This window comes from Durotheca rogersii (genome assembly GCF_024521655.1).
Source record: "Durotheca rogersii strain YMJ 92031201 chromosome Unknown GGS23scaffold_3, whole genome shotgun sequence".
NCBI classification, from domain to species: domain Eukaryota; kingdom Fungi; phylum Ascomycota; class Sordariomycetes; order Xylariales; family Xylariaceae; genus Durotheca; species Durotheca rogersii.
The window spans coordinates 2,104,360-2,127,698 of NW_026251234.1; the positions used below are offsets into that span (position 1 = coordinate 2,104,360).

At 56.3% G+C, this 23,339-nt stretch overlaps 6 protein-coding genes across 6 annotated transcripts; 3 read left to right on the forward strand and 3 right to left on the reverse strand.

The window, feature by feature from the left end:
- Positions 1–1,156: 1,156 nt before the first annotated feature.
- On the reverse strand, positions 1,157–5,013 carry GGS23DRAFT_552728 (kinase-like protein). The gene is made up of 4 exons (XM_051515422.1): positions 4,756–5,013; positions 3,995–4,429; positions 3,491–3,939; positions 1,157–3,436 (listed from the first exon to the last, which is right to left on the reverse strand). The coding sequence occupies exons 2-4, from the start codon at positions 4,331–4,333 to the stop codon at positions 1,195–1,197; spliced, it is 3,030 nt and encodes a 1,009-aa protein (XP_051375626.1). The 5' UTR covers positions 4,334–4,429; positions 4,756–5,013; the 3' UTR covers positions 1,157–1,194.
- An 835-nt stretch (positions 5,014–5,848) lies between these two features.
- On the forward strand, positions 5,849–7,074 carry GGS23DRAFT_295847 (optic atrophy 3-like protein). Its single transcript, XM_051512680.1, has 2 exons — positions 5,849–6,282; positions 6,345–7,074. Exons 1-2 carry the CDS (start codon positions 6,217–6,219, stop codon positions 6,924–6,926), a joined length of 648 nt encoding a protein of 215 aa, XP_051375627.1. The 5' UTR covers positions 5,849–6,216; the 3' UTR covers positions 6,927–7,074.
- Positions 7,075–8,112: 1,038 nt separating this feature from the next.
- Positions 8,113–8,956, forward strand: GGS23DRAFT_593651 (uncharacterized protein; the record flags this gene model as incomplete). Its single annotated transcript, XM_051518055.1, has 3 exons — positions 8,113–8,233; positions 8,307–8,565; positions 8,629–8,956. 3 exons carry the CDS (start codon positions 8,113–8,115, stop codon positions 8,954–8,956), a joined length of 708 nt encoding a protein of 235 aa, XP_051375628.1.
- A 4,607-nt stretch (positions 8,957–13,563) lies between these two features.
- On the forward strand, positions 13,564–14,393 carry GGS23DRAFT_296179 (uncharacterized protein). The gene is made up of 3 exons (XM_051512681.1): positions 13,564–13,744; positions 13,811–14,127; positions 14,188–14,393. Exons 1-3 carry the CDS (start codon positions 13,687–13,689, stop codon positions 14,248–14,250), a joined length of 438 nt encoding a protein of 145 aa, XP_051375629.1. The 5' UTR covers positions 13,564–13,686; the 3' UTR covers positions 14,251–14,393.
- Positions 14,394–16,419: 2,026 nt separating this feature from the next.
- Positions 16,420–17,112, reverse strand: GGS23DRAFT_593653 (shwachman-Bodian-diamond syndrome protein; the record flags this gene model as incomplete). The annotated part of the gene is made up of 3 exons (XM_051518056.1): positions 16,420–16,491; positions 16,559–16,682; positions 16,949–17,112. 3 exons carry the CDS (start codon positions 17,110–17,112, stop codon positions 16,420–16,422), a joined length of 360 nt encoding a protein of 119 aa, XP_051375630.1.
- A 332-nt stretch (positions 17,113–17,444) lies between these two features.
- Positions 17,445–21,418, reverse strand: GGS23DRAFT_615540 (Dbl homology domain-containing protein; the record flags this gene model as incomplete). The annotated part of the gene is made up of 7 exons (XM_051520721.1): positions 17,445–19,094; positions 19,150–19,374; positions 19,426–19,663; positions 19,711–19,929; positions 19,979–20,179; positions 20,273–20,596; positions 20,645–21,418. The coding sequence occupies 7 exons, from the start codon at positions 21,416–21,418 to the stop codon at positions 18,169–18,171; spliced, it is 2,907 nt and encodes a 968-aa protein (XP_051375631.1). The 3' UTR covers positions 17,445–18,168.
- Between the last annotated feature and the right edge of the window lie 1,921 nt (positions 21,419–23,339).

Here is a 23,339-nt window from a genome sequence, read left to right on the forward strand (position 1 = left end):
CTTCTCAGCTAGGATTTATTTTCCAGAGCGAGCGAGACAGCTATAGACAGTTTTATAGAAGCATGTTACTTTGTGGATACCTACCTGTAAAGTAGACATACCTGACTTTACCCCGCCCTGCCCGGCCGCCTTGGAGAAAAGAAAGAAAAAAACACCAAAAGCCCATTGACGCCAGCTAGTACAACAGTTCGCATTCCGGGGGAGGCTTAGGGGGGGGGGGGGACTTGCGCCGTCGCTGCTAACGCGTACGGCAGTCGGAACTCCCCCGCGGGGTTTTATCGGAGCCCCGAGCCACGCCACACAAGCGCCCCGCGCGCCTTGTCCCGCCGAGCTGGGTGGTCGACGGGGGACCCCAGCCACCTAAGTAGGTAGGCAGTCGGGTCCCCTCGCTGTCAAGGGGCGTAGGCGACGAACTGGCTGGCTATAGGAGGCGGGGCGCGGAAAGCGAGCACGCCAGCCGCGCCCCGCGCCAGCGGCCCCGGCACCGAGACGCGTATTATGCGCTCGGCCGCCGGACCGGATCGGAGCGGTCGCCGGCCGGCACGCGCCAAAGCCGGACGGATCCGTGCGGCTGCTGCAACCTGCGAGGCGGCGCGCACCGAGTTGAGACGGAGCCTGCGGCGGCGCGAAAAGACGGGACACGGGGCGCCATCGCCGCTGCCTCCGTCGCAGCGCAGGCCCGATCTACCAATGCAATTCCTCGGCGCCATTCATTCTAGAAGATCGGCCTCGACGCGGTGCGTATGTAACGTATATATTATGATGCCTGCCTGCCTGCCGTGAACGCGCTACGCCATGCTATACGACCCTGCCATTTGCCCTGCCCTTCGAGATGTTAGTGGGAGAGGGGGCTGGGACCCGGGCTGACTGGTCCGGCCCCTCCCCCCGGCCACTTCCACTGCGCTGACTCCCTCCGGGAACAGAGACAACAGCAACCCAAAAAAAAGGATGATTACAAGAATGAGCATGGAACACGCGCACGCGCGCAAACGCCCTTACACCAAGCCCCCACCCTCCCCTTGGCCGCCTTTAACTTTCCTCGCTCCCCAGCGCCCCTTCGGTCGTAATTCATGGCACAGGAGAGAGAGAGAGAAGTGATGAGAAGAGAAGGAGTGAAGAGGTGAATTCTCCACCCTCTCCCCAATTCCTTCCCCCTTTTCTTCTTCCCCCCTCTCCGCGATTCAAGTAGCCCTTCTAAGCCGCAGCCGCCTTCGCCTCCACCTCGGCGCCGAGCTCCCCGGGCTTCTTGGGGTCGACGACGGCGGAGAACCGCTTGTCGCCCCAGCGCGCGCCGATCGTGACCCAGACGTGCTTGCTCGGGCCGCTGCGCGCGGTCTCGCGCGCGCCCATCCACCGCCGCCGGTGCTCCCGCTCCATCCGACAGTTGCCCAGCCCGCCGTTGGCCACCCACTCCGCCACCACCTCCCGCACGAACTCCACCTTGCGTCGGAAGTCGTTGGCCGCCGGGATCCCCTGCTGCATCGGATTGATCTCGGGCCGCCGCCGCGACGGCCGCACGGCCGCCTCCGACTTCCCAGCCGCTGCTGCCCGCCGTCCCGCAAAGTTGAGTAGCGTCTGCACCGGGTACGACAGCACCGCCCGTTCGTCAAGCGCGTCCTCGTCCAGCTCACCCCGCGCCGACAGCCGCGCCGCCGCCTCCTGTGGCAGGTGCCAGAAGTGGCACCACGTGCCCGTCGCGTCCAGCACGATCTTGGTGTGATCCGGGAAGTTGAACTGCAGGTGCCCGTCAGCGAACACCCAGCACCCGACGTCCCCGATACGCTGGTAGAACGTCACCACGTCGCACGGTGGCATGGCGGGCGGCTTTGATGACGATGACGACGACGACGACGCCGACGACGCCGACGATGCGGGTGTCTGGACGCGGCCCGTATCGTCCGTCGTGTCTTGGTCCCGCCCGTACGCCATCATGTAGTTGGCGAACTTCTTCCACAGAATGAGGTGCTCGCGCTTGCGAAAGTCGAAGATGTCGCGCCCCACCGGGATCTTGCTCGGCGCGCCATCTGGGCCCACCGAGATCTTGAACTGCGACGGGGCCACCGACACGGTCGACAGCCCGGCCTCGCCGTCGTTCTCGTAAAACTGCACGGCCTGGTCCATCGGGATGATCTGGTGGCGGTCGGCGTATCCGGGGTCCTGCCGCCGCGCGCAGTGTTGCTCCGCTTCCCGGACTAGGATGCAGCTCGGCGGCAGCGTCACGGTCTTGCCTCCCTTGGCGCTGCCCGGGATGCTCTTGAACACGCAACCCACACTCCCGTCGTTCAAGATGTAGCCTAGCCCGAACTTGTTCGAGTAGTCGACCCACTTGACCACAATGTGCGGCGAAGGTGGAGCTGGTGTCTTGCTCTCGATGGCCATCGATCGCGAGTTGAGAGCCCGCTCGAGCTCGCTCTGCAGGCGGCGAAGTCGGTCTAGCACCGAGTCCGGCTCCGTCCCCGGCACCATCATCTTGCGTTCGGAAGGCCCAAACAGGCTGCCGGTCGGCGCATCCGCCATAACAGGCACGGAAGCTCGCTCATCCTGTGCCTTCTGGGGAACCGTCTTCCGAACCTCTTGTGTCGTCGCGGATGCTGGCGCTTCCGACGCCTTGATCCGGCGGCTCGAAGCAGCCGAGGATAACGCATCCGTCTTCAGCGAGACATTACGGCTGCTATTGGTAGAGCTCTGGGGGAGTTCTCGCCTCGAACGGGAGCGCACAATGCCGCTGGCGCTAGGTGCGGCGGATATGTCTTCTTGAGTAGTGGGTCGAGTTGTCGCGGCTGGCCTCATTGGTCTGCCTTGTGCTCGCTGCTGTGCCGCAAAGCTTTGAGGGGGAGCTCGCAACAAACCTATCGGCGGAACTTGCGTTTTCGTGTCCTCATTCTCTATCCTCGAAGTCGGCTGTGGAGGTTGTCGTGGTGGCACCCGGACGAGATTCATCTCCCTGCTAACATCATCGTAGGGTCTATATACGATGCCTTCGGCAAGCGGAATGATCGGGGTCAAGCCAGCCTTTTCCTCCAGGGCGACCTCTCTCCAGGTGCTTTTATGCACCATCTGCGTGCTGCTCCACGCCCCGACCTCGCAGGCCCTGCACAGCTCCTTCAGATTGCGCAGGTTCTGAGCAAGCATCCTCGGCGTCTGGTCTACAGCGTAGAACTGGCTACTATCGGGTGGGCAGTCGCGCAGCTTTGTTGTTATCTCTGCTACCGTGGGGACATATCCCGAGAGAAAGAAGTCGTGTTGAACGATCGCATCGGGATCCGGTCGTAGGTGTGCTTCTTCTAGCATGGTGGCAACGATCTCTTTTGCCTCCTCGGAGATGTATTTGGACGATTCGGGCTTGGGCCATTCGTAATCTCGGTTTTTAGCACGACGATAAATCTCGTCCGTCGTGGAAGATTGGAACGGGGGTTTGGAGGTGAGCATGGCAAACCTAGTATCGCCTGTTAGTTCTCCGCGACCAAACGAGATGCGGCAATATCCTCACATTATAATGCCTAAGCTCCAGATATCCACCATATGATCGTGGCCCTTCTTCCCCTTTTCCAAGATTTCGGGGGCGATGTAATTCGGCGTACCGCACAAGGTTGTTCGGCGAATCGTCTGCATGTCTCTGCCCGTGACCAGCAGCGCGGCCAGCCCGAAATCGCCAATCTTGGCGTTCATATCCCGGTCCAGGAAGATATTGCCCATCTTCAGGTCACGGTGGATGATGCCCTTGGCATGCATATATTTGATGGCTCCGGCGATCTGCACCGAATAAAACCGTACTTCTGGCTCGGTTAATCCCTTCCTTCTCTTCACCATGTCCATCAACGAGCCATTGGGACACAGCTCGAGGACGAGGTAGGTGCATCCCTCGAAGGAGAAGGCTCTGAGGAACTGCACGATGTTTTGTTGCTTCATCTTCGAATGGATTTGGAGTTCGGTTTGGAACTGTGTTGCGTGTCAGCATGGACCGGCTGGGGGCGCTTTCATCGCCGAAACCAACCTTCTGTTCCATCTTAGGCGGCATCTTGCTCCTGACAATCTTCAAGGCGTACTTCTTCTTGTTAAGATACCCCTCGTAGCAAACAGCGAACCCGCCCTTCCCCAGCATCTTGCCGACCTGATACGTGGCGCCATCCTTGCGGTCAAAGCTCGGAGGCTCGTGGACAGCGGCGGGGGGCTGAGGAGGTGCCTCCTTTTCCTTCTGGGTTGGTTTGGCAGCGGGAGCCGGTTTGGCCTTCGTAGAGTGTGCTACGCGCTGGGGCAGTTGTGCGTTCGCATCCCTCGGGGTCAGGGCGTCCGAGTCAACGGCCTGCTTCATCGCCGCAATTCGGTCCGCCATGGGGGATGGTACGGAGACCGACTGTTAAGATAAGCTATAACACGCACAGCAGTAGCTCAGGGGATCTATCTGGTAGTATCGACGATACTCGCGTCCCTAGTGGTAACCGATTAGCCAACTTCCTAAATCCAACCGATGAACAGCTGCCCACTCCAAGTCCACGGCCGTGATGAATATTTTATTTAAAAAAAAATGCGTCTGCTACGTGCTAGGGAAATGGTGGGATCTGTCCAAGCTCATCCACACCCCATCTCAGCATGTACGACTCTTGACCAAGGTTCAATTGGACCTCTCGGGGTGGCACTTCGCTAGGACGGCGGCGGCGGCGGAAGAGGCGTAAGGGACGAGCAGGCCGGCGGCGAGCACGGGCACGTATATAGACACATGCACACCCAGAGAGGAGAACAGCCAGGGCAACTCACAGATATGTCTCGTAGGACATGGACCTCATATGAAGCCAGATGAAAACAAGCAAAAAAGGGGGAAAGATAGAGGAGTTGTAGCAGGGACGTAGCTCGTCAGGCGCGATACTGCGCAGCAATTCTGTGTTTTGAGAAAGCGAGAAGAGAGAGAGTGGAGGGAGAGTGCTTGCATTAAACGGAATTACAGCTCCATCGGTGACGGTGAGAACTCGAGTGGATAGATAGAGAGAGAGGACAGCCTGGTCGGGTGGAAAATGTTGGTTGACGGAGTGGTGGTAGGGTCCACGCCAGAAAATAGCCCCGTTTGTTTACAGCGGGAAACCCCGGTGACGGTTGGGGAGGCAACGGGCAGGAGCGACCAGAGGTCCCCATCGACAGAAGCACTAACCGTTCTGGGCTTGGCACGCACCAAGCTGATAACTCACCACCCACATAGGTACCTAGGTACCCGGTTAGGTCCGGTCACAATTGGTGTCAATCAACACCTACCTAGGTACGTATATGAGTACCTATAGCGAAGTTATATAGATAGATAGATACCTACCTAACGGGGCGAAACATGTTGCCGACAATATCAATGGCCGGTTCCCCGATGGCCCTACGGGCGGTGTATCCCAGCCTAAGTCTCTTCGCCCGCCCTTCTCGGGGTACGACTAGCCGCCGTGATGGCTGGAGGATAGGTCCTTGGGGCACCGCGGTTGAAGCATCGACGGCCACAGTGTAGTGTTGATACGGCTACTGATGTACCTAAGGGGCGACCTTGCACTATAGGGATACATCGGGTTCCTACACGTACCTAAGATACCGGAACCTACTTCCTATTCATAATCGCACAGCTTAACGCAAGTACACATTCATGCCCTTGTGTGCGTTATTAAGGGCTCACTCTCGTGGCTTCGCTACCTTATTAAGGCCCACAAAACGTTGAAACCTAACTTCTTGATTAAATAGGTGTAAATCTAGGTGCCGAAACGGCGATTGAACAGCTTTAAATACAGTTACGAATAAACCAATCTCACAGGGCTCCTTTTGGGGTGCCCTGGGATCCACACTTACGTGTACTGTCCTATCCCCGCCTGATATGCACTTATTAGAGTCCTCGGGTCGACTAGAATTAGGTAGTAGGAACCCCTGGCAAGCCGGAAAAATACACGTCAGCCCAGACAGAAAGCGAGACAGGCGTCTCGCCCGACCGAAGCCTTACCTACCTTACTTACCTAGGTAGTTATTCGCTCGCTACCTATCTACCCCTCCAGAAAATAGGGGGCAGACCATTTGCCAGAGCCGTATACTGAGTAGATGAACGCGTATAGCTCAGTAGACATGTCTGCTATATTCTAGAGCTTTGGCCGAGTGTGTTTGCCAACGGGAATCCCTGCCGCTTGTCCCGCATCCCGGTCTTCCACAACGTCTCCATCGCCCCGAAGCGGAGCCCGACTGCGGGGGAAGCAAAGCGACAAGATGGTGGCACTACCACTGTTCAAATTAGCCTCCTTGTTCCTTAGGCACGTCTCGAAATACGGTGCTGTACGGTCAACATCTACGCGCGAGACGCGGCGTGCCTAACAATCTGCTGACGACGCGATTAGAATCGGATCAAGCAGGAGGCCCATGACCACCCGCACTTCCGCAAGCTCGCCGCCAGGTATGGCCAGTCCATCCACCAGTTGAACATGCGTCTCTCGGTAGCACTCCTCCGGGATGTTGAGGCAGAGATCAGGGCCAAGGAGAAGGCCGAAGCGCCCACGGTCAAGACAAAAGAGCAGACGGAAAGGGATAACGAAATGCGGGCTAAGCATGGCGCGAAACACCACGACCACTCCGCAGTTGGCGCCCCTGCGAGGAGCGTTTGGCGGCGGAAATTCAGACCCCTCCCGGAAGCGAAGGCGGTCGACTTGTTCGCAGATGTGGTTGGCGACGCTTTCATCCTGCTCGTAGCCGCCGTCTTGATCCTATACGAGTACCACAGGTCGTCTCAGAAGCCCGATGCCAACCTCGAGAAGATCAACGAGCTCAATGCGCGCTTCGAAGAGCTCGACAAGAGAGAGAAAGAGCTCGAGGAGGCCGAGAAGCGCCAGCAGAGCCGAGTGCTGCTGATCGAAGAAGCTTTAAGGAGGGTTAAGGACCCAAAGACCCACAAGTCCCTCTTACCTTCGGAACCGACCCCGTAACCAGCGACGCCGTCTCGTACCCTCGCACCACGACGAGCAAGGACGCGCCCACGAAGGACAGGTTTCGGGGATCTCGAGTCCAAAGAAGCTCGGCGATGCACCAAATCCGGATATGACAGAGGTAGCCGTTCACGGATATATACAGGTGGGGACAACCCCTCCCGGGTTGTACTCGTTGTACATATGCACATAGGTAGATTTTAGACATGGGAAAAGCAGCCTAGGTAGCACTTCACCGAATCAAATAAAAATAGCCCCCCAAAAAGGTGAGCCTCGTCGCCTCCTTCTGCTCGGCTTACCTTACAGGTGCAAGAAAATGCCGACCGAGAGAGGAACATTCTAGCCTGCGAGATACACTGTCACCAACATACATAGCCGTGTGGCAGGCGGGAGCCTGTTGGGATACCTTGCAGAGTCTTGGGTCCCAATTTGGGGACAATAGATGGTTGTATACTCCTTCCCGGGCCCGTGAGGCGGTCGGGCAGCACCTAGGTATGTAGGCTATGCTCCGGGGCGTATTGTTCGTTAAGAATTCTCTGTCGAGATGCGCGTACGTGTAGACGCGTCCTAGTCCTGAAGGCCAGCTCCCCTAGGCATCCGACACCTTTCGAGTGAAGAGAGCAGCCCATTGTTAGGCACCTAGGATGTTAGTCAGTAGCGATGCTATCTCCTTCTCCAACAGGCGGGCGCCGGCCAGGGGAAGCCGTGAAAGCCACGAAGCCGATCCTCGCGCGCCCCGAGATAGACAAACGGTAGACGCACTGGGGGGGGGGGGGGGGGGGGTTCCCTCAACAATCCCCTAACTCGAGGGGGGGATACCTGAGGTTGGGTGCCTGAGGCAATAAACCGTCACTGCCTTGCCGCCGGGAAGCTGCGTCGAAGAGAATGCAAGCGCCTATTGCGCTAGCGATTGGGTACCTGTATTCGACGCCGTCTGGCTCTGAAACTCGCCTTCGTCTTCTTGCCGTCTGCTCCGCACGCAACCGCGTCCAGCCAACCCACGCCGCTACGCTCGTTTCCAACGCTTTTCGAACACTCTCTCGTCTCACCGAGGCTGTTCCAGCCCCCCTTATAACGCCTTCGTAACGGCGAGCCTCGCAGTCCTGGCTATCGATTCTATTTCACCCCACGTCGTACAGCAGGCACTGCCGGGACCCCAATTCTGCGGCGATTTTCGTGCGACCCCATGGCGGGCTCGTCGACGGCGAGCAGAGAGCCGCCAGTGGTAGCTCCTCTGATCTGCTGCGGCTTGCGCAAGCGTCCCGATTGGGCCTCACTTGCGCCGGCGCTTCTGCGAGCCAACGCCGGTAGCACGGGGCCGAGATGGAAAGGTGTAGTAGCCGCAATATCCAGCCACACCTCTCCCCACGTTTCCCCTAGAGCTAAGCTGGAAGCCAGAGGTCAGCCTCGGCACTCACGATGTCGCCGTCCCTCTGCCGGGCACCGCTGGGTCACGCCGGAGGATTCTACGCGCCATCCTACTATCGCCGGCTGATATCGGCACAGACGAATCCCGAAGCCGAATCGAGCGGCTGCGTCACCTCAACGGGGGACAGGACAGCGTAATCGTGTTCCTGTTAAAGCCGGGCACCGCAGAGCAAGAGAGCCCCGTGTCTGGGCTCATGAAGCTTCAGTTAGAGTGAGCGAGAGATTCCGGCTCGCTTCGTTCGCTGCTCTGGTATAATTAGACTAACCGGGGAAGGCTCGTCGGCGAGTTGGAAATGCCCATTATCCCCGTCGACTCGATCTCAGCTGTGCCAGCAAGCCTGGGCGCCTTTTGCCGTCAGATGAGCACCAGCAGCGGCTCCCGGGAGATGGCCAATCCGGTTCGATCTTTGCTCCCGTACTGCTCTGATAAGCCGCCCTTGTCCGAACATGAGGTCCATGTCCTGACCGACATCACGTCCGACCTGAGGCATTTGCTAGATACGGTATCGACACCAGCCGGGCAGGCGAGGATGGCCGAGTTTCTGGGAGGCGGCTCCGAGCGCGCCATCTCTTTCTGGGAGAAGGAGTATTTGGTTGAGTAACGGGGTGTCTGAGCACGGATCTCTCCTGGCCCGTCGGCGACATGGCCTGGCGGTCACGCTTCAGTCATCCTGTGGCGCGACCTGGACTAGATAGGCTGGCTCGCTAGCCGCTCATATTTAGCAGTGCCATATCTGGTTAAGCTCCGCAGACATTCCATTAAGCTTATTCGCGGTAGACGAAGCGGCGGGGGATTCGTTTCTCAGCTCGGTATGAGAGCCGGAGGCTTGACACTAGCATTTACATACTGATCCACTCGTTAATTCACTCAGGTATCATAACTAGGTGGGATGATGAGAACCACGATCGTAGTATGGATGTCAGTTAAAAATACCTACCTACATACTGTCGTATCGGTTCTGCCAATGTCACTACTGGCCTAGGCCTGTCATTGGGTCGGGATGATGAACGGCCACAGCGACGAACGTCGATTAGAGAGGCGCTTATTAGTCGTACACTAGCATGATCAATTCCCAGAACAGCTAACCCCACAACCAGGCTTGGATGTCGTCAACAGAAAAAAAAGCCCGGCGAGGGGTGTGGAGAGGCCGCTGAGGACGTGGGCATGTATGGCACGATGTAGCGGCGCGTAATAGGAGGCAGATAGGTAAGTAGACGACAAGCGGTGACCAAAATAGTTACCGTCATCTAGGAGAGATGCCGTGGGTTCGCATATACATAGATAAGTGCGTATCTTCTTGCCACTTTCCGTTTATACGTATAGCAGGTAATGGGGATCATTGAGGAAGGATAACCTATTGCACCGCCCACAGCCACACTTATGTAGGTATTAGCATTCCTACTAATTATAGGTATCCCATGTCTACCCGTAGAACTTTCTGCAGCGGATGTTCTCGTGCCCGGCAAGCGGGACGCTCGTCATGATTTGCATGTTGGGTGGTATGCCGGGAGGGGGTGGAAGAGAAGTCGATGCTACGTAGGTAGGTATTATATCGCTGGAGAGGGTGCGTAGGGTTCGAGCTGGGGAATTCCACGGCCCATAATTAGACGGGTGTTGGTGCGAGCGAACCCGACGCCCGCGCGGTCGGGGACGGCCACAACGTGGAGGACAGGAAGCTGAGCTGACGGGTCACCTGTCGACTTGCAGGTTTGGCGAGACTGAGATCGCAGCCTTTAACGCGGACGATGGGGTTCGACGGCCAGGGGGGCGGGAGGCCGGGCCTTGCTGTGCTTAGGTGCAGGGCGTTGGCGAAGAGAAAGCCTCTGGTTGGCCGCGCGGGGGCTGGGTCGAACGAGCCACAGCGCTCGTCCCCGGCCGTGTGGCTTTCCGAGCAATACGGAGCCAATGGCAGCGGGCGAGCAGCCGCCCGACGAGAAGCGACGCGAGAATTGCGTCGGCGGCACACCGCATGAACACTAATAGAGCCAACCCAACCGTGGTGCGCCCCGCCCCCCGATGTATGCGTACCTTTACCTATTGACCTCACCGCAAGGTACGGGACAGGAACGGTATAAGTACCTAGGTGCTGCGATCTTAGGTACCTACACGTACTACTCCACGGCACTAAACTTCCAATAGTGGGCAGGCAGGTAGGTACATAAGCTAGTAGGCAATGGCGAGGGGAGAGAAGGTCAGTAATCCAATGTAGGTACATACATACCTGCAGTTAGGGTTGACAGAGTAAGCTAGGTGCCTACAAATAGACGTCGCCGGTTATTTATCAGAGCGAACTTTGGGGGAGATGGGGGGCTAAAAAAACAGCACTACAGGTGCCTTAGATGCCCCAACCTTCTAACGGGCCCGCCATCCTCTCCACAGCATCATCGGCTGATGCTATCCATCGCGGGAATGACGCCGCCCAACCACCAGCCTCGTTGGCCGGCTACCGACATACGGGGCGTGCCTACATACATGCGTGCACCGCCGAAGCATTCTTTCTTTAGTGCCTGACCACAGACCGCGAATCCCGGCCCAGATAACCAATCTTCCCCGAGGGGGAACGACAGCTACCAAGCCGCTAATGTGCGGTGATCAAGATTGCTGGCTCTCACTGCGCATGTTGTGCTCGGGTATGCACTGCGCTGCGGTTCACTTCACTTCACATCGCCGTACCGGACCTCGCTGCTACTACCTACTCGCTCCCGTCGTCGGCCTTCCCAACTGAGAAAAGAATCGACTCCAGTTGATCGTGCTATTGCTGGACGTGGGGGGGGAGGGACCAGCTCGCTTCTCATCCCATATCCCGCCGCGACCTACTTGGCTTACTGTTAGCACCTGCCACTTATTACCTACCTGTACGAGATCCCGCTCCCTCATGGCCCCATGGGAAACAGAGGATAGACAAACGTCCACCCTCACGGATGACCTCGGATCCTGCTAGGTAGGCGCAGACAATCGTTCGATCAGCCGTCGCCCTCGACCTAGAAACAAATCCAAGGGCGAGAATAAAGAGCTTCCTTCGCGGCGACTGTGCCGATATTTGAAGACGCCCTTCGCATATCGTCCCAGGGTGTCTATACCACGTGCGGTTGGGTCGCGTCTCGCATCTCCAGCCCCAGCTCGCCGCCCCTCCGCCGACAGTCGCCTGGGAAGCCCCGAGCCCTGGCAGATCCTGGCGGCTCCCGGGGTCGGCCCTGCATATTATATCCAGGTGGCTTTGGCTCCATTGGGCCTAGCCGCTCGGATGATGGCCACACCCCTTGCTGGGCCGTACGCTGTTCTCTAAACCCCGTCTGCCTCAGCATTGCACCCTGCGAAACTTTCCAGCGTTTGGGACCACGGCTACGAAGCTGGGCGGCCTGGTCGTGCTAGGTCCTGTCTCAAGAGGTCCTTTGTTTGCTTGGGTCACTCGGACGCTGCTGACCTGTATTTTTCCTTTTCTTTTTTTCAGACGGAGAGAGAGGAGACGATGCGAGAAGCTGGCCTACACTACGCAAGTTAGGCGGCTGGTTCAGCAAGAAGCGTCTGTGTGCTGAATGATCGAATGAATCAAATTGGGCCCCAAATTGCCAGGCTTCCCGCTGGCAAAACTGGGATATAGCCAATTGCTAGTATTGCCCCGGCATGTGATGGCCGGCCAAATTGCCTCTTCCGAGCCACACCCAGCATCCGCCTGCCGCTATGCGAAGGTACCTGGGGAGAGGAGAGAGGAGAATGAGAGGGAGCTGTCGTAAATGGCAATACGGATGGGAGGACGCGAAAGGGGGGAGGAGAGGGGGTGTACTGCAACTCTTGGCAGATTATCCCTCCCTCATCCCTGTTGCTGGGGTGGTCGACGGCCGGGGGCTTTGGGGTCGGTCATGTTGTCATGCAGAAGATACGCTCGGGATGGCCCTCCTATTGGCTGCACCGAGATTCATAGCCGCCGAGGGGAAAAGCCCCATCACGTACTCAGTAGGTCTCGCACGACACTGGCTCTCGTCGACGACCATCTCGACGGCCGCGATTATCGCATACACCCAATGCTCGCCGCTCCAGCTTGCTTTGTTGCCGCCCGCGCACCCGGGCCAAGATACTTGGGGGTCTCTTTGCCCAATCGACGGTACCTTCACACGCTGTACCCACCCTGATCCCGACTGTGACGGGTGTCGCTGTGGTCGATATCTCTCATGCTCTAGGCTTCTTTGGGCTATATACGTCCGTCCTGCACATCATGAGGCAGGGCGTAGCCGCTCTCGCGCTGCGTAGCCCGTGGCTCGCTGCGAAGAGCCGGCCACACTGCGTCTCTCTATCTAGATCTTGGCCCTGCAAGCGTTGATTTTTCGCGATGGCGGTCTCGGCCGCCGGCTGGTGAGACTCGCTGTGTTTCCTTGCCGACCCACCAGCTGGTCGCTTTCTTAAACCCTCTGCATGCCGCCTCGTGGTGCAAGAAAAACCCGGGGCTGTCCCTTTCATAGAGGAAGAAACTCGGAACACCTCCTCCCCAGTATCATCGCCCTGTATGATCTTCGGCCCTCATGCGACGAGCTAGAGCGCCCCTTAACACCCCACCACTAGACGATTTGGACGAGCTATGACATTGGTACCTCCCCAGCGCACCGCTCAGGAATCCCTCAGAGACCACTTTCGCGCTGCTTCGCCCTTCCTGTCTCATATAACCTCATCCGGCCAACGCCCCACACACAAATAAGGTTGCGGAATACCAGCACAAAGTCGAATCCTCCTTAGCAAGGGGGAAAAGGAAAACAAGCGTTGTGGATGATAGCGATGCTGGACGGATGCCAGCGGTGGTCATAGACAAGATCTCGAGAACGTGGATCTCCGACGAAGATTCGACTCCGCCAGCCTAGCAACACCTGATCCACCCCAGCACCACATCGTTTCTGACACACCCTCCTTCGACGGGAGCACAGCTCCCGACAGGGGATACGAGCCAAGGCCACCCAAACTTCAATATAGCCTCGTAGGGTCCCGCCGGCCTTGCGTCTACATCTTCTTCCTCCTCTTCTTTTCTTCCGTAGCGCAGTGCACTCGACGTTCACAATTAACCTTCTTTTTTCGTCTAATTCGACTCTTTGTTTCATTCGTTACGCAGGTCCGGCTACCTAGCAATTCATTGCCTTCGCTTCCCCGCTGCTTGTTTGTTAATTCACCGAGTGTGTCGACTTCCGCCAGTTTACCTTCGTTTTCTTCGACCGGACGTGGTTTTTTTTTTTCGGGATTCTCTCTGGACTAGGAGCGCTTGGATCGTTTGGGGTATCAGGAAGAAGAAAGAGAAAAGGACGCAAGAGTTTTAGGACCTCGATTGAGCAGAAAGGAATATCCGTCAAAATGGGGAGACTCATCAAGAACCACTGGGCCAGACTCATCTCGCTCACCGCCGCAGCCTGTACGTGATCTCCTCTCCGCCGCGGCGAGTCTCGGAGGACGTGGTAGATGCTAACCGGCTTCCCAGACCAAGTTTGTGCTGCCGTGGAAGCCTTCTTCTGGCCCAAGATATTCTTCGACTTCATGACCAAGACGCTGGACCCGGCCGTCAAGCCGGTGCCGGCGCTGCAAATCATCAACCTGGTCATGGGGATATTCATACTCGCGTGGGAGTGGCCGCTGGGCTTGGTCGCCGGAACGTCACTCCACCGCAGCATCGAGGCCCGTCTCGCTTCGTTCCCGCTCGCCTCCCTGGCCTCCGTCCTGCTGTACCAAGGCACCAACTCCGCCATATACTACGTGGTAGGGATGGCTGTCTATTTCTGGGCGTACAGCGAAGGCGAGGTATGTCTGAACACCTTCTCTACGTGATAGTGGTAGTTGCATGGGGCTAATTCATCCTAGATCATATGCGAGAAGCCGTGGACCCTGCCGCAACGAGGTCGCCCTGGTGGCTCCAAGGCGTAGGCGCAGCGACAACCGCCTACAGTCCTGATGGAGCAAATGCATCCCGGGTCATTTGTACATGTCGGCTCTGGCCTCCACGTCCCTCTTCCTTCCTTATACCCATTCGCCTCGACGGTCGGATAATCGGCGCTGGCCCTGATCCCCATCTCCATTACCGACGGTGGGGCGAGGGAGGGGAGAAGAGGACGGGGACTCACGTACATTAACAGCTCAATTTTCTCGCCCTTCTGAGGAATGAACATATGCACCCCAGTGTATCGGCACATAAACGAACTAGGCGCACAGTCTAACGAAGGAAAGAAAAAGAAACAGTCCGAAAAGAGAAGAAAAAAAGGAGAGGAGAGGAGAGGGTAGTCTGGGGCACTCCTGGCCAATTCCCCCCTATATCGGCCGGGTCACTGCACTGTGTACGACATAGGAATTCGCGACGTCGGCGTTGACAAACCTGCATTTTTATTATTATTACCCCCTTTCGCATTTTTACCAACGATAAGGTATACCGGGGAGAGGGAGAGGGAGAAGGAGAGAATACCCCGTGCACGCATCGAACCGTGTATGCGGGGATCGCTGGGCTAGCAAGAGGAAGCGCCCGCGCGCGCGCGCACATATACCATGTACTGATTAACACGCACACGCATCACCTACCTACCTACCTACCTTTTTACCCTATGTGGTCCTCGAGGAAGGGAAAAATATCCATTTGTCCTCCTCGCATTTACACACATCCCAACCGTCTCACTTCATCTCTATCTCACCTCATCCCGCGGCCCTCGCAGCCAAACCCCGGGTAGGAAACCCTCCGGAAGGAGGTCTCGCGTGTGTGTGCCTGTACGGTGCATCGTGTATTGCGTCGTGCGGTGGTGGCAGCTGGCTAGCTAGGATAGGCTAATAATACCGATGCGTTTTTTTCGAAACTATTTCTCCATCTCCATATGTTGACTCGCTGTACTATTGCTCCTCTCTCGAAACCAGCCAGGCCATATCGCTCTCCGTCTCTACGCTCTGTCTTGTCTGCGTATGATTGATGCGTCTCTCTCCTCTAACCAACCGCTCCTCAGACTTTGTCTAGCCGCAGTGCGATAATCTGCATCCCCGCGCAACCAATACTTACTTGGTCCGTCCGGCCCCCCCCTCAATCAAGTCAACCAAGTCTAATAAGTCTATCAACCAAATCTGATCAACGATGCAATCACCAATCAATTCATCCACCCACCCCCCTCCCTCCCTCCCTCCCTCCCTCCCTCTGTCCAATCCTACCAAGCCAAACCAGACCCGCCCTAATCCGGCTGAGCCCTCCGCTCCGGGGAACGTTTCTAGCGACGTAGACTAGATCATCAATCGATCGATCGATCAATTAATCAAAACCCACGAGCGCTGCCTGTCTTCCTAGGAAGCAAGCCTTCCTTTCTTCCTTCCTTCCTCCGGCGCCCGTCGCACATAGCGAGCGAGCGAGCGTTCGTAAAACGAAACCAAACCAAACAAAACAAAAAAATTAATTAATTAAACAGCTGAGCGTGAAGGGGAACGGGACGGGGGAGGGGGGTTCAACCCCGTAGAAGAGGCGGAGTCGAGGATGGCGAGGGTTTTGCGCTGGTGGAATATTTAATTTCTCTGAAGCACAGGGGAGAGAGAGTGAGAGAGAGAGGGAAGAGAAGAAGGGCCCCGTTTCAGGCGACGCGGGCGGTAGGATGAATGCCCGTATATAGCGGGCTAAAACAAAACTCCCCTTTTTTTCGAAACTACGTTTCGAAACGGCCAGAAACAAAAAAAAAAACGGGACGAGGTCAGCTTCGCCTCATCTGAACCGCGACGGCGGCGACGATTTCACGCATGCGTTCACCTATACTGCAAAGGCAATACGGCTCGGGCAAGCATTCGGTTGAAACTAGTACCTCCTACCTATCAACCCAGTGAACCCGTTTATGGGATCCCCTAGAGAACATGCATAGCGCGCCCGTCCACCCCGGGACGGCACTCCTCCACGAGCAAAGTTAGCAGAGCAACTCCTTGCTGATGCTTCCTGTGCTAATTTCAGTTCTCGACCCCGCGACGTCCGAATTTGCCCATGGCACTACCCACCCCCTTGCCCTCGTGCGATACGCCGCCCGGCGCGAACGAGTCCAAAGCAGCGAGCTGCCTCGAGCGCGGCCGGCGAGGATGCTGGCGCGTCTATCTGGAGACTTGGCCGGTGATGATGGAGCCCTGCTGGGCGTCGTTTTTAGGTCCTTGGCGCCCAGGGAACTTGTTGCCAAGCGTACGTCAGCATCTGCTCGACTTTCCTTGATGGCTTGTGCGCGAGGCGACCTACCTCCGTCTCCTGGATGCTGCCACTCTCCAGTATCTTCTGGATGACCTCTTCTTCGTTGGAAGTGCCAAATTCGTTCTCGAGCGTCGACTTGGAGGCACCGTTCATCTGGCCTTGAGCCCCTTGCCTAGGAAAAACACGGCGTTAGCGATTCGGCTGGCGTCGGACCAACATGCACCAGGCATTGAGAGTGCCCCCCCCCGACGGCTCCCGGCGCGGCCCGTATTTGGGGGCCGAGCGTTGTAGAGTCGCAACATTTCAAGGCCAATGCTCTGCTGCCGGCCGCTCGTCCCGTCTACGCCCCCATTGGACACGGAGGGGGTGGCGTAGTGGCATGATGATCGGGCAAGCAATGATTCGAGGAAGGAGGGCACGTGCCGAGTCAGGGCTTACTTGTGAGTTACGAAGATCTTGAAGGCGGAGATGAAGTGAGCCATGGGGGTGCTCTTGTCCCCCTTCCACTTCTTGTAGGTGTCGAGGTCGTCGATGAAGAGGATGAAGTCCTCGTCGCTGCCCTTGTAGTGGACCTTGACCTGAGAAGCCTCTCCCTTGGTCATCTTGGGCAGTTGCACGCTCAAGGGCGGGTTGATCTAGCGTCTTGCGGATCGGGTCGGCCGGCGGGCGAGTTTCAGCGGGCGAAGCAGCTAGTCGTTCGCTTTTCGCTGGCGGAAGTGAGAGGAATGGACAAGATTTAGGTAGGCAAGTTGTCGACGTGTGTTGGGAGGTTTGATAGCGGTCGACAGATTCGCTGATGGCACGGGCAGTTCAATTGTTGGAGATGGAGAGCCGGATGGATTGCGGGTTGTAAGACAGAGAAGAGGCAAGGAAGTCCTGAGGGGACGGGCAGGTAAGCTACCTTTATCTAGGTAACTCGCCTCTCCTCGATTCGATCATCATGCCGCACCCACTTTGCCATACTCATACGTCGAGCTACGCACCTACGTCATCATCGATGTCCAAACGGAATCTGCCCCTCAGCGAACCTCTCTCTGCTCGTTCCTGCGTCGCCTGCGCCGCCTGTCTTGCTTATCCCGACTGCCCCGCCTGCTGTCTTACGTCACTGCCCGAGCTCAACACGCAACGATCACCAGCCAACTTCCGACCTCCGTCACGGGGTACATCTAGGTACCCTCCCCGTAGTATGAGAGGTAGGTATGGTAGCTAAGTTACCCAAGATATCTTAGGTACTTTACCTGAGGCCCTTGCCTACCTCCTTCCATACACTTAAGCGCTGCTAAGACGTCACCACCATCACCCTTGCCGTGCATCTGCATCTATATGTACATACCTACATCGACATCGCCTATGGGCCTTGGGCTCTATCTGAACCTCGTCGTTAATTTCGTCAACTTCTCCCGCTCCTCGCATCGAGTAACATAAAAGTCTCAAGTGTTATTGTTCTTTCTTTCAAAAGCTAAGGACATTGCATCGAGGGTATAATCGTGCTTGCCCAAGTCTTACAAGCCAACCGAACCATAAACAAAACCAACGCCTGGCAGCGGACACCGTGCCGTCCTGGTATTGTCGTAACAAAACAAGAGGGGCGGGACCCAACCATGCCGTGGCCCTGAGCCATACACGCCTGACCTTCCAACCGTGGTCCTTGCTATACTCTACTTGCTGTTTAATGCCGAGACCGTCCTCTCTTGTCTAAACAGACTACGAATGCTAGATGCCATCGAGGCCTTACGGATGGCACCGACCCGGCGCCATTTGCGTGCGGCCCCGACACTCGCCGATTTTTCCTGCGAATGATGCTTCGTTCCGCGTCGCTGGCCCACGTTCTCGTCATCTGTGTTCGAAGATGGGGATGATCCCGCCGACAGTCTCCGCCGGCTTCGACGAATGCTGTTGGACAAGGACGTGTGCAGGCCCGGTGTATTGAACCCGTGTTCTTCGCCCAGCCATTTCAACTCCAACCTCGAAGAGTCCGACCTCTTCACCGTCCCGGAATCGGCGCAGGAACCGGCTAGGGAAGAATTGGTCGGGCTAAGGCTATGCTCGATCTCGTCTCGAATAACCGGGAGTCTCTTCTTGGCATCCCCTTCGGCTGTGCCTGCCCCAACTAGTTCGGAACTTGACTCATTGCAATTAAGTTGGACAAGGCCATCGACAAAACTGTCGACGTGCGGATATTCGTCCTCGCTCGGCTTCACTGCGCCCGTAGCGCTGGTTGGGCGCTTCGTAAAAGAGTTGGCGATGCTCGCAACGCTAAGCTTGCGCATTACCGTAGACGCCGAACTGCGGACAAGATGCTCGCTTCTTGAGCGAGTCGTCATCCCGGGAAATGGCAGCACCTTGCGGCTCCACACGTCCGCCAGCAAGGCCTCAAGACGAGCTCTGTCTCCTCGGGATGGGGCCAACACCGGGATGCGGGCGTTGGTTGTCATGAACGATTGCGAACGATTGATTTGCGAGCCCGAGGCCTCCGCGGACGTATCCTTCACTACACTAGTGTTCTTCAGGATGACTTGACATAGTGGCGACCTAGGTCCGACAGTGGTTGCTCTTTGAATGGAAAGACGGCGGGCAACGGTACCTAAAGTGGTCAACTGTCTTACTCGGCCATATATCGTTACACGTATTGCGCGTACCTGGCTTTCCGAAAATCGTTCCGAGACTCCTCATATCGAGGAATACGGCGCTGTAGAATGTAGGTTTCAAGAATTCGGGTGGTTTGGTCGAATGGTGCCGCGCAAGCCGAGTGCGCCATTCCAGCTCCTCCTTCTGGGAGCAGGCTGTCATGACGAACTCGTAGAGTTGATGGTCGCTTTCAAATACAAGCTTCCAGGAAAACGGAGCAGTGTGGCATTGGAGGCCTTGTCCTCGTTAGCATGTCGAGAGATGCGAGGGGGGGGTTGGAGGCCTACCTCGACCATTGTCAACTTCTTCGATATTGATGTCATCAAGACTCAAACAAGCCTGGATGGTGTACACATGGTCCGCTCGATTAGCCTTAGCAAGGCACAGACAGTCTTTATAAAGGAGTATAACCATGTATGCGCCATTCACGCTGTCTTTGGTCTGCCAGCACACATGCAGGGCACCGCACAGGCGAACTTGCCCAAACGAGCGTATGGTGCTCTTCGAAGCCGCGTCCAACTTCTGCTGACTAGTTAGAGGCGGTAACTGGCATAGGCCTAGGAAAAACCAACCTTGTTCGGGAACATGAGCCTATCTTGCAGCAGCCAGGTCTGCTCCATCGATATTTTCATTCCTGGGTCATCCGTGGCACGGTTGATCTCAGCAGTGGCCTCGCGTAGCCGAATAAGGACATTCTCTATCTCCATATGTGAGTTGGGGCAATCACACACGGGAGTGTATTTGAGAAGCTCGGCGAATAGAAGGGGGTATCGGCAGATTCTCTGGATAGGCTGCTTGCTGTCAGCGAGGTTCGGTATAGGGATCCTTGCCATTACCCACTTTGACCAGCAGATCACCGATCGTCAACGACTTCTTGGAATTTTCTAGATGGTGATTCGCAGAACTTAGAGAGGCGCCTAAAGCTTCCAGCCCCTTCTGGTACGTCTCCCACTGAGGAAGTGTCCGATGTGTAGATGCGACGTCTTTGATCATCATCTCGTATTTTGCGCCGTATTCCTCGTAAATGAAGAACCGATTTATCTGCTTAAACGTTAGAACCGGAACCCCCGGCGGTTGATATATGCGGATCGAGGTGCGACATTGGACGAACGAGTCGTGTTAAGGCCTACATACCCTTTTACCAAAAACGTGAGCTACCTCAGCTGCAACATTTGGCTCGGCAATCACACTAGGAATGTCCCGTAAAGACAAGGGAGCGCCTCCTTTACCCTCTGGGACGGAGTCTAGGCTATGCCAATGGTGATGCTCTTTAGCCGACGGCGGATTGGAAATCTTCGGGATACACTCGGGTTGTGTATACTCGGAGTTTGGTACCGCTCGGTGAAGATCTCCAAGAATCTCCTCGTGCAATTCAACAATATCCGTTAGATTGCGATTGATGGAGGATCGAAGGCCCAGGTGTGACGACGGTAAAGAAGCTAAGATGGTGACATAAACCTAATACGAAATCAGCTTTGGTGGATCTCAAGCGTCTAGGGGTCGTACATTCATGAGGAATTTAACATCCCCGATATAACCTTCTTCCGTGTTAATAAGCTCCTCGAGGATATGGCGCCTCTGCAACAACCGCTCCGTGACTCCGGTATCGTTTGTTGATATCCGCTCGAGGCACGTGCTATCTTCGGACTCTCGCGGGGCGCATGTAGAGCCTCTACTGCTAGAGTCTGTCTTGCCTCGACGTGACGACCGAGCAGTATGCCTCCTCGATCGTGTCATCACGCTGGCGCTCGCGAGACTCACACTTGCACTCCTCACTGCCGCAACGAATCCGAAGGAAGAGCCCGAAGACGATTTTCGATGGCAATCTGGCGACAGGACATCGTCTGCGAAGGAAACTTCGGGGAATTCGGGAAACGGTTCGGCCCGGCTATGACCGTGTCGGGTCCTTGGACGGTGCGCTCGCCTATGTAGGTTCTTCATCCACTTGTGGAACGGTCTTACTCGCGGGGAAGGCGTGGCCGGGTGCTCAGGGCGAGCGTCATCGCCATGCAAAGAGAACTTTGGGGGCGCTGTTGAACGGGTTGGCTTCTCGTCATTATCGCCGAGGGTCCAGCCAAGTGCTGCTATGTTACTCAGAGTCTCCCAGGCATCTCGGCCGTCGTGAGAAAAGGGATCGATGTCGTCCAAGTTTATGCCGAGGTTCGTGTCGGTTCGATTCCACTTGAGGGTGTTGACCCAGCCCGCCTTGCTGGCAAGGCGCATAGAGGTGCTCTGCGACAGGGTTTGGGGAGCACCCGTTTCGAGAAGGGTAAGAGACATGGCGAAGATAAACGACGGCCAAAGCATGCGGACCAAGAGAGAAGAAGATGCAAATATCACCCCCCAGAGCAGTGGCCAAAACCAACATCAAAACATAATTACCAATGACAAGAGCGCGGACGAAGACGAGGAAACGATGCAGTGCTGGGACGGAACGAAGAGACGCAGAGTTGACCGACCCAGGCCAGCATAATCGATTCAATCTAACGAATGCAGGTCGTACTGCAGACCGAGGCAGGCAGCATGTCTATCGAGGTCGTTATTCCCAGAGCAGGAAAACAGAGAGCGGAGGAGAAAGAACCAGTGAACGACCGAGTGACGAAAGCGAACGAGTAAGTAAGTGACTGGCTGACTGGGTTTGACTGGCTGATAACAGGTCGGACGGCGTCAAGCCCGGAGACCTACCAGCGGAAAGGAAAGAGAGGAGAGGAGTTGGGGAGGGGGTGGGAAATCAAGAAGTGAAGGAAATGCAGTGAATGACTTTGGGACACGGAGGTGGGAGGCGGGGGGGAGGAAAGAGGAAGAGGAGGTGGATGAAAATAGTGGCTTGCTCGCTACGCATAGGCAGGTAGCCTCATGCCTTGCTCATGCCTTCCCTACATACCTAGGCATACCTAGATAACCTACCTAATAACCTGCCTACGTGACCTACATAACTACATACCTACCCAATGTAGGTAGGTAGGTAGGAGGTAGGAGGGAGGAGGTAGGTAGGTAAGTGACAAGAAGGTGCGTGGGAGTGAGGACGCAGGCAAGCAAAGCAACAGCGAGAAAGTACCTACCTGTCTACCTTAGGTACCTACCTACCTACCTACCATACAGGTACTCTTTGCCTTGCTGAGACCCCGTACGCGAGGCGCGAGGCAGGTACCTATAGGGACAGGAAGGTACATGATGCCGAGCGAGATAACAGATCCGGTGGCACCTGAGATGAAGGTGTCGCGCCTGCCTTCCAACATGCCTGACCTCCTCCATATTGTTGTTTGGGCGCCACCCGGCAGCGTCACCTACGTAACGTGCGCTGGCAGTGGGCAGGGGCCGTCCGAGCTGTGACACGACGGGGGCTGCGTCATATCGCCGACCCCGGTAACAAGCGACATTCCGATGGGCAAAATAACGATCCACATTTCGCGTTTTCATAGCCACGTACCCCATATACCTATCCGCCTTCGTACGCAGGATAAAAGAGCACTGCTACCCCCGCGGTAGCGATGGTACGGGGACCAAGTACGGGAATTGATGCCATATTTTCTCGCTTTTATTTCGGGGAAATGGCACCTGCAATAAGATTAGAAAGCGCACAAGGAGCGAGAAGAGAGACGGGAGGGAAGATGCGTGTATTCACATCTAGATACATATGAAACTATCGACCAGAGGTCTCACGCCAGAGCTCGGTGCGCACGTAGGTGCATTAGGTACTGGCTGACTCGACGTTGACGGAGAAAGACGCGGCTACTTTGGGTGGTAATCAGCTGCAAGTCGACCGCCGAATCGGGAAGTGCGGTAGCACGGCAAGGTGAGGCTTTCGAGAAGATCCCCGTCTATCCGGCTGCACGTAGGGCATTAGGTAATTACCTCCTAGAGCTTAGGTACCTATCTCTCATCAAAATGCGATGACGCGTTATGTGTCCGCGTACCTACCTATGTATAGGAGGAGGTAAGTCGAGAGGTAAGGTTAGATCTCGATTCACATCTACCTACCTGGTACTTCACTAACATGAACCAACGAATTCAGGCACATTGGTAGTACCCAAGTGTCTCTGCCACATGGCGACTCTCCAATCACGGATAGCCTGGCCCTCCTAGCTTATGAAGCGGACCCGTACAAGGCTGGCCAATCGTACAAGATGTCAGCTACTCGCTTAATGCTCGTAATTTCGCCTTGGCACGCCCCACACCACAAACCCAACCGTCCAATTGC

What these genes read in the sequence shown, in the direction of transcription:
- GGS23DRAFT_552728 (XM_051515422.1), bottom strand. Translation starts at nt 4,333, where the DNA reads ATGGCGGACCGAATTGCGGCGATGAAGCAGGCCGTTGACTCGGACGCC. An exon ending in CGCCTAAGATGGAACAGAAG is followed by an intron (nt 3,940 to 3,994) that starts GTTGGTTTCGGC and finishes CACGCAACACAG; the next exon opens with TTCCAAACCGAACTCCAAAT. An exon ending in TGGAGCTTAGGCATTATAAT is followed by an intron (nt 3,437 to 3,490) that starts GTGAGGATATTG and finishes AGGCGATACTAG; the next exon opens with GTTTGCCATGCTCACCTCCA.
- GGS23DRAFT_295847 (XM_051512680.1), top strand. Translation starts at nt 6,217, where the DNA reads ATGGTGGCACTACCACTGTTCAAATTAGCCTCCTTGTTCCTTAGGCAC. An exon ending in ACGTCTCGAAATACGGTGCT is followed by an intron (nt 6,283 to 6,344) that starts GTACGGTCAACA and finishes CGACGCGATTAG; the next exon opens with AATCGGATCAAGCAGGAGGC.
- GGS23DRAFT_296179 (XM_051512681.1), top strand. Translation starts at nt 13,687, where the DNA reads ATGGGGAGACTCATCAAGAACCACTGGGCCAGACTCATCTCGCTCACC. An exon ending in CTCGCTCACCGCCGCAGCCT is followed by an intron (nt 13,745 to 13,810) that starts GTACGTGATCTC and finishes CCGGCTTCCCAG; the next exon opens with ACCAAGTTTGTGCTGCCGTG. An exon ending in GGGCGTACAGCGAAGGCGAG is followed by an intron (nt 14,128 to 14,187) that starts GTATGTCTGAAC and finishes AATTCATCCTAG; the next exon opens with ATCATATGCGAGAAGCCGTG.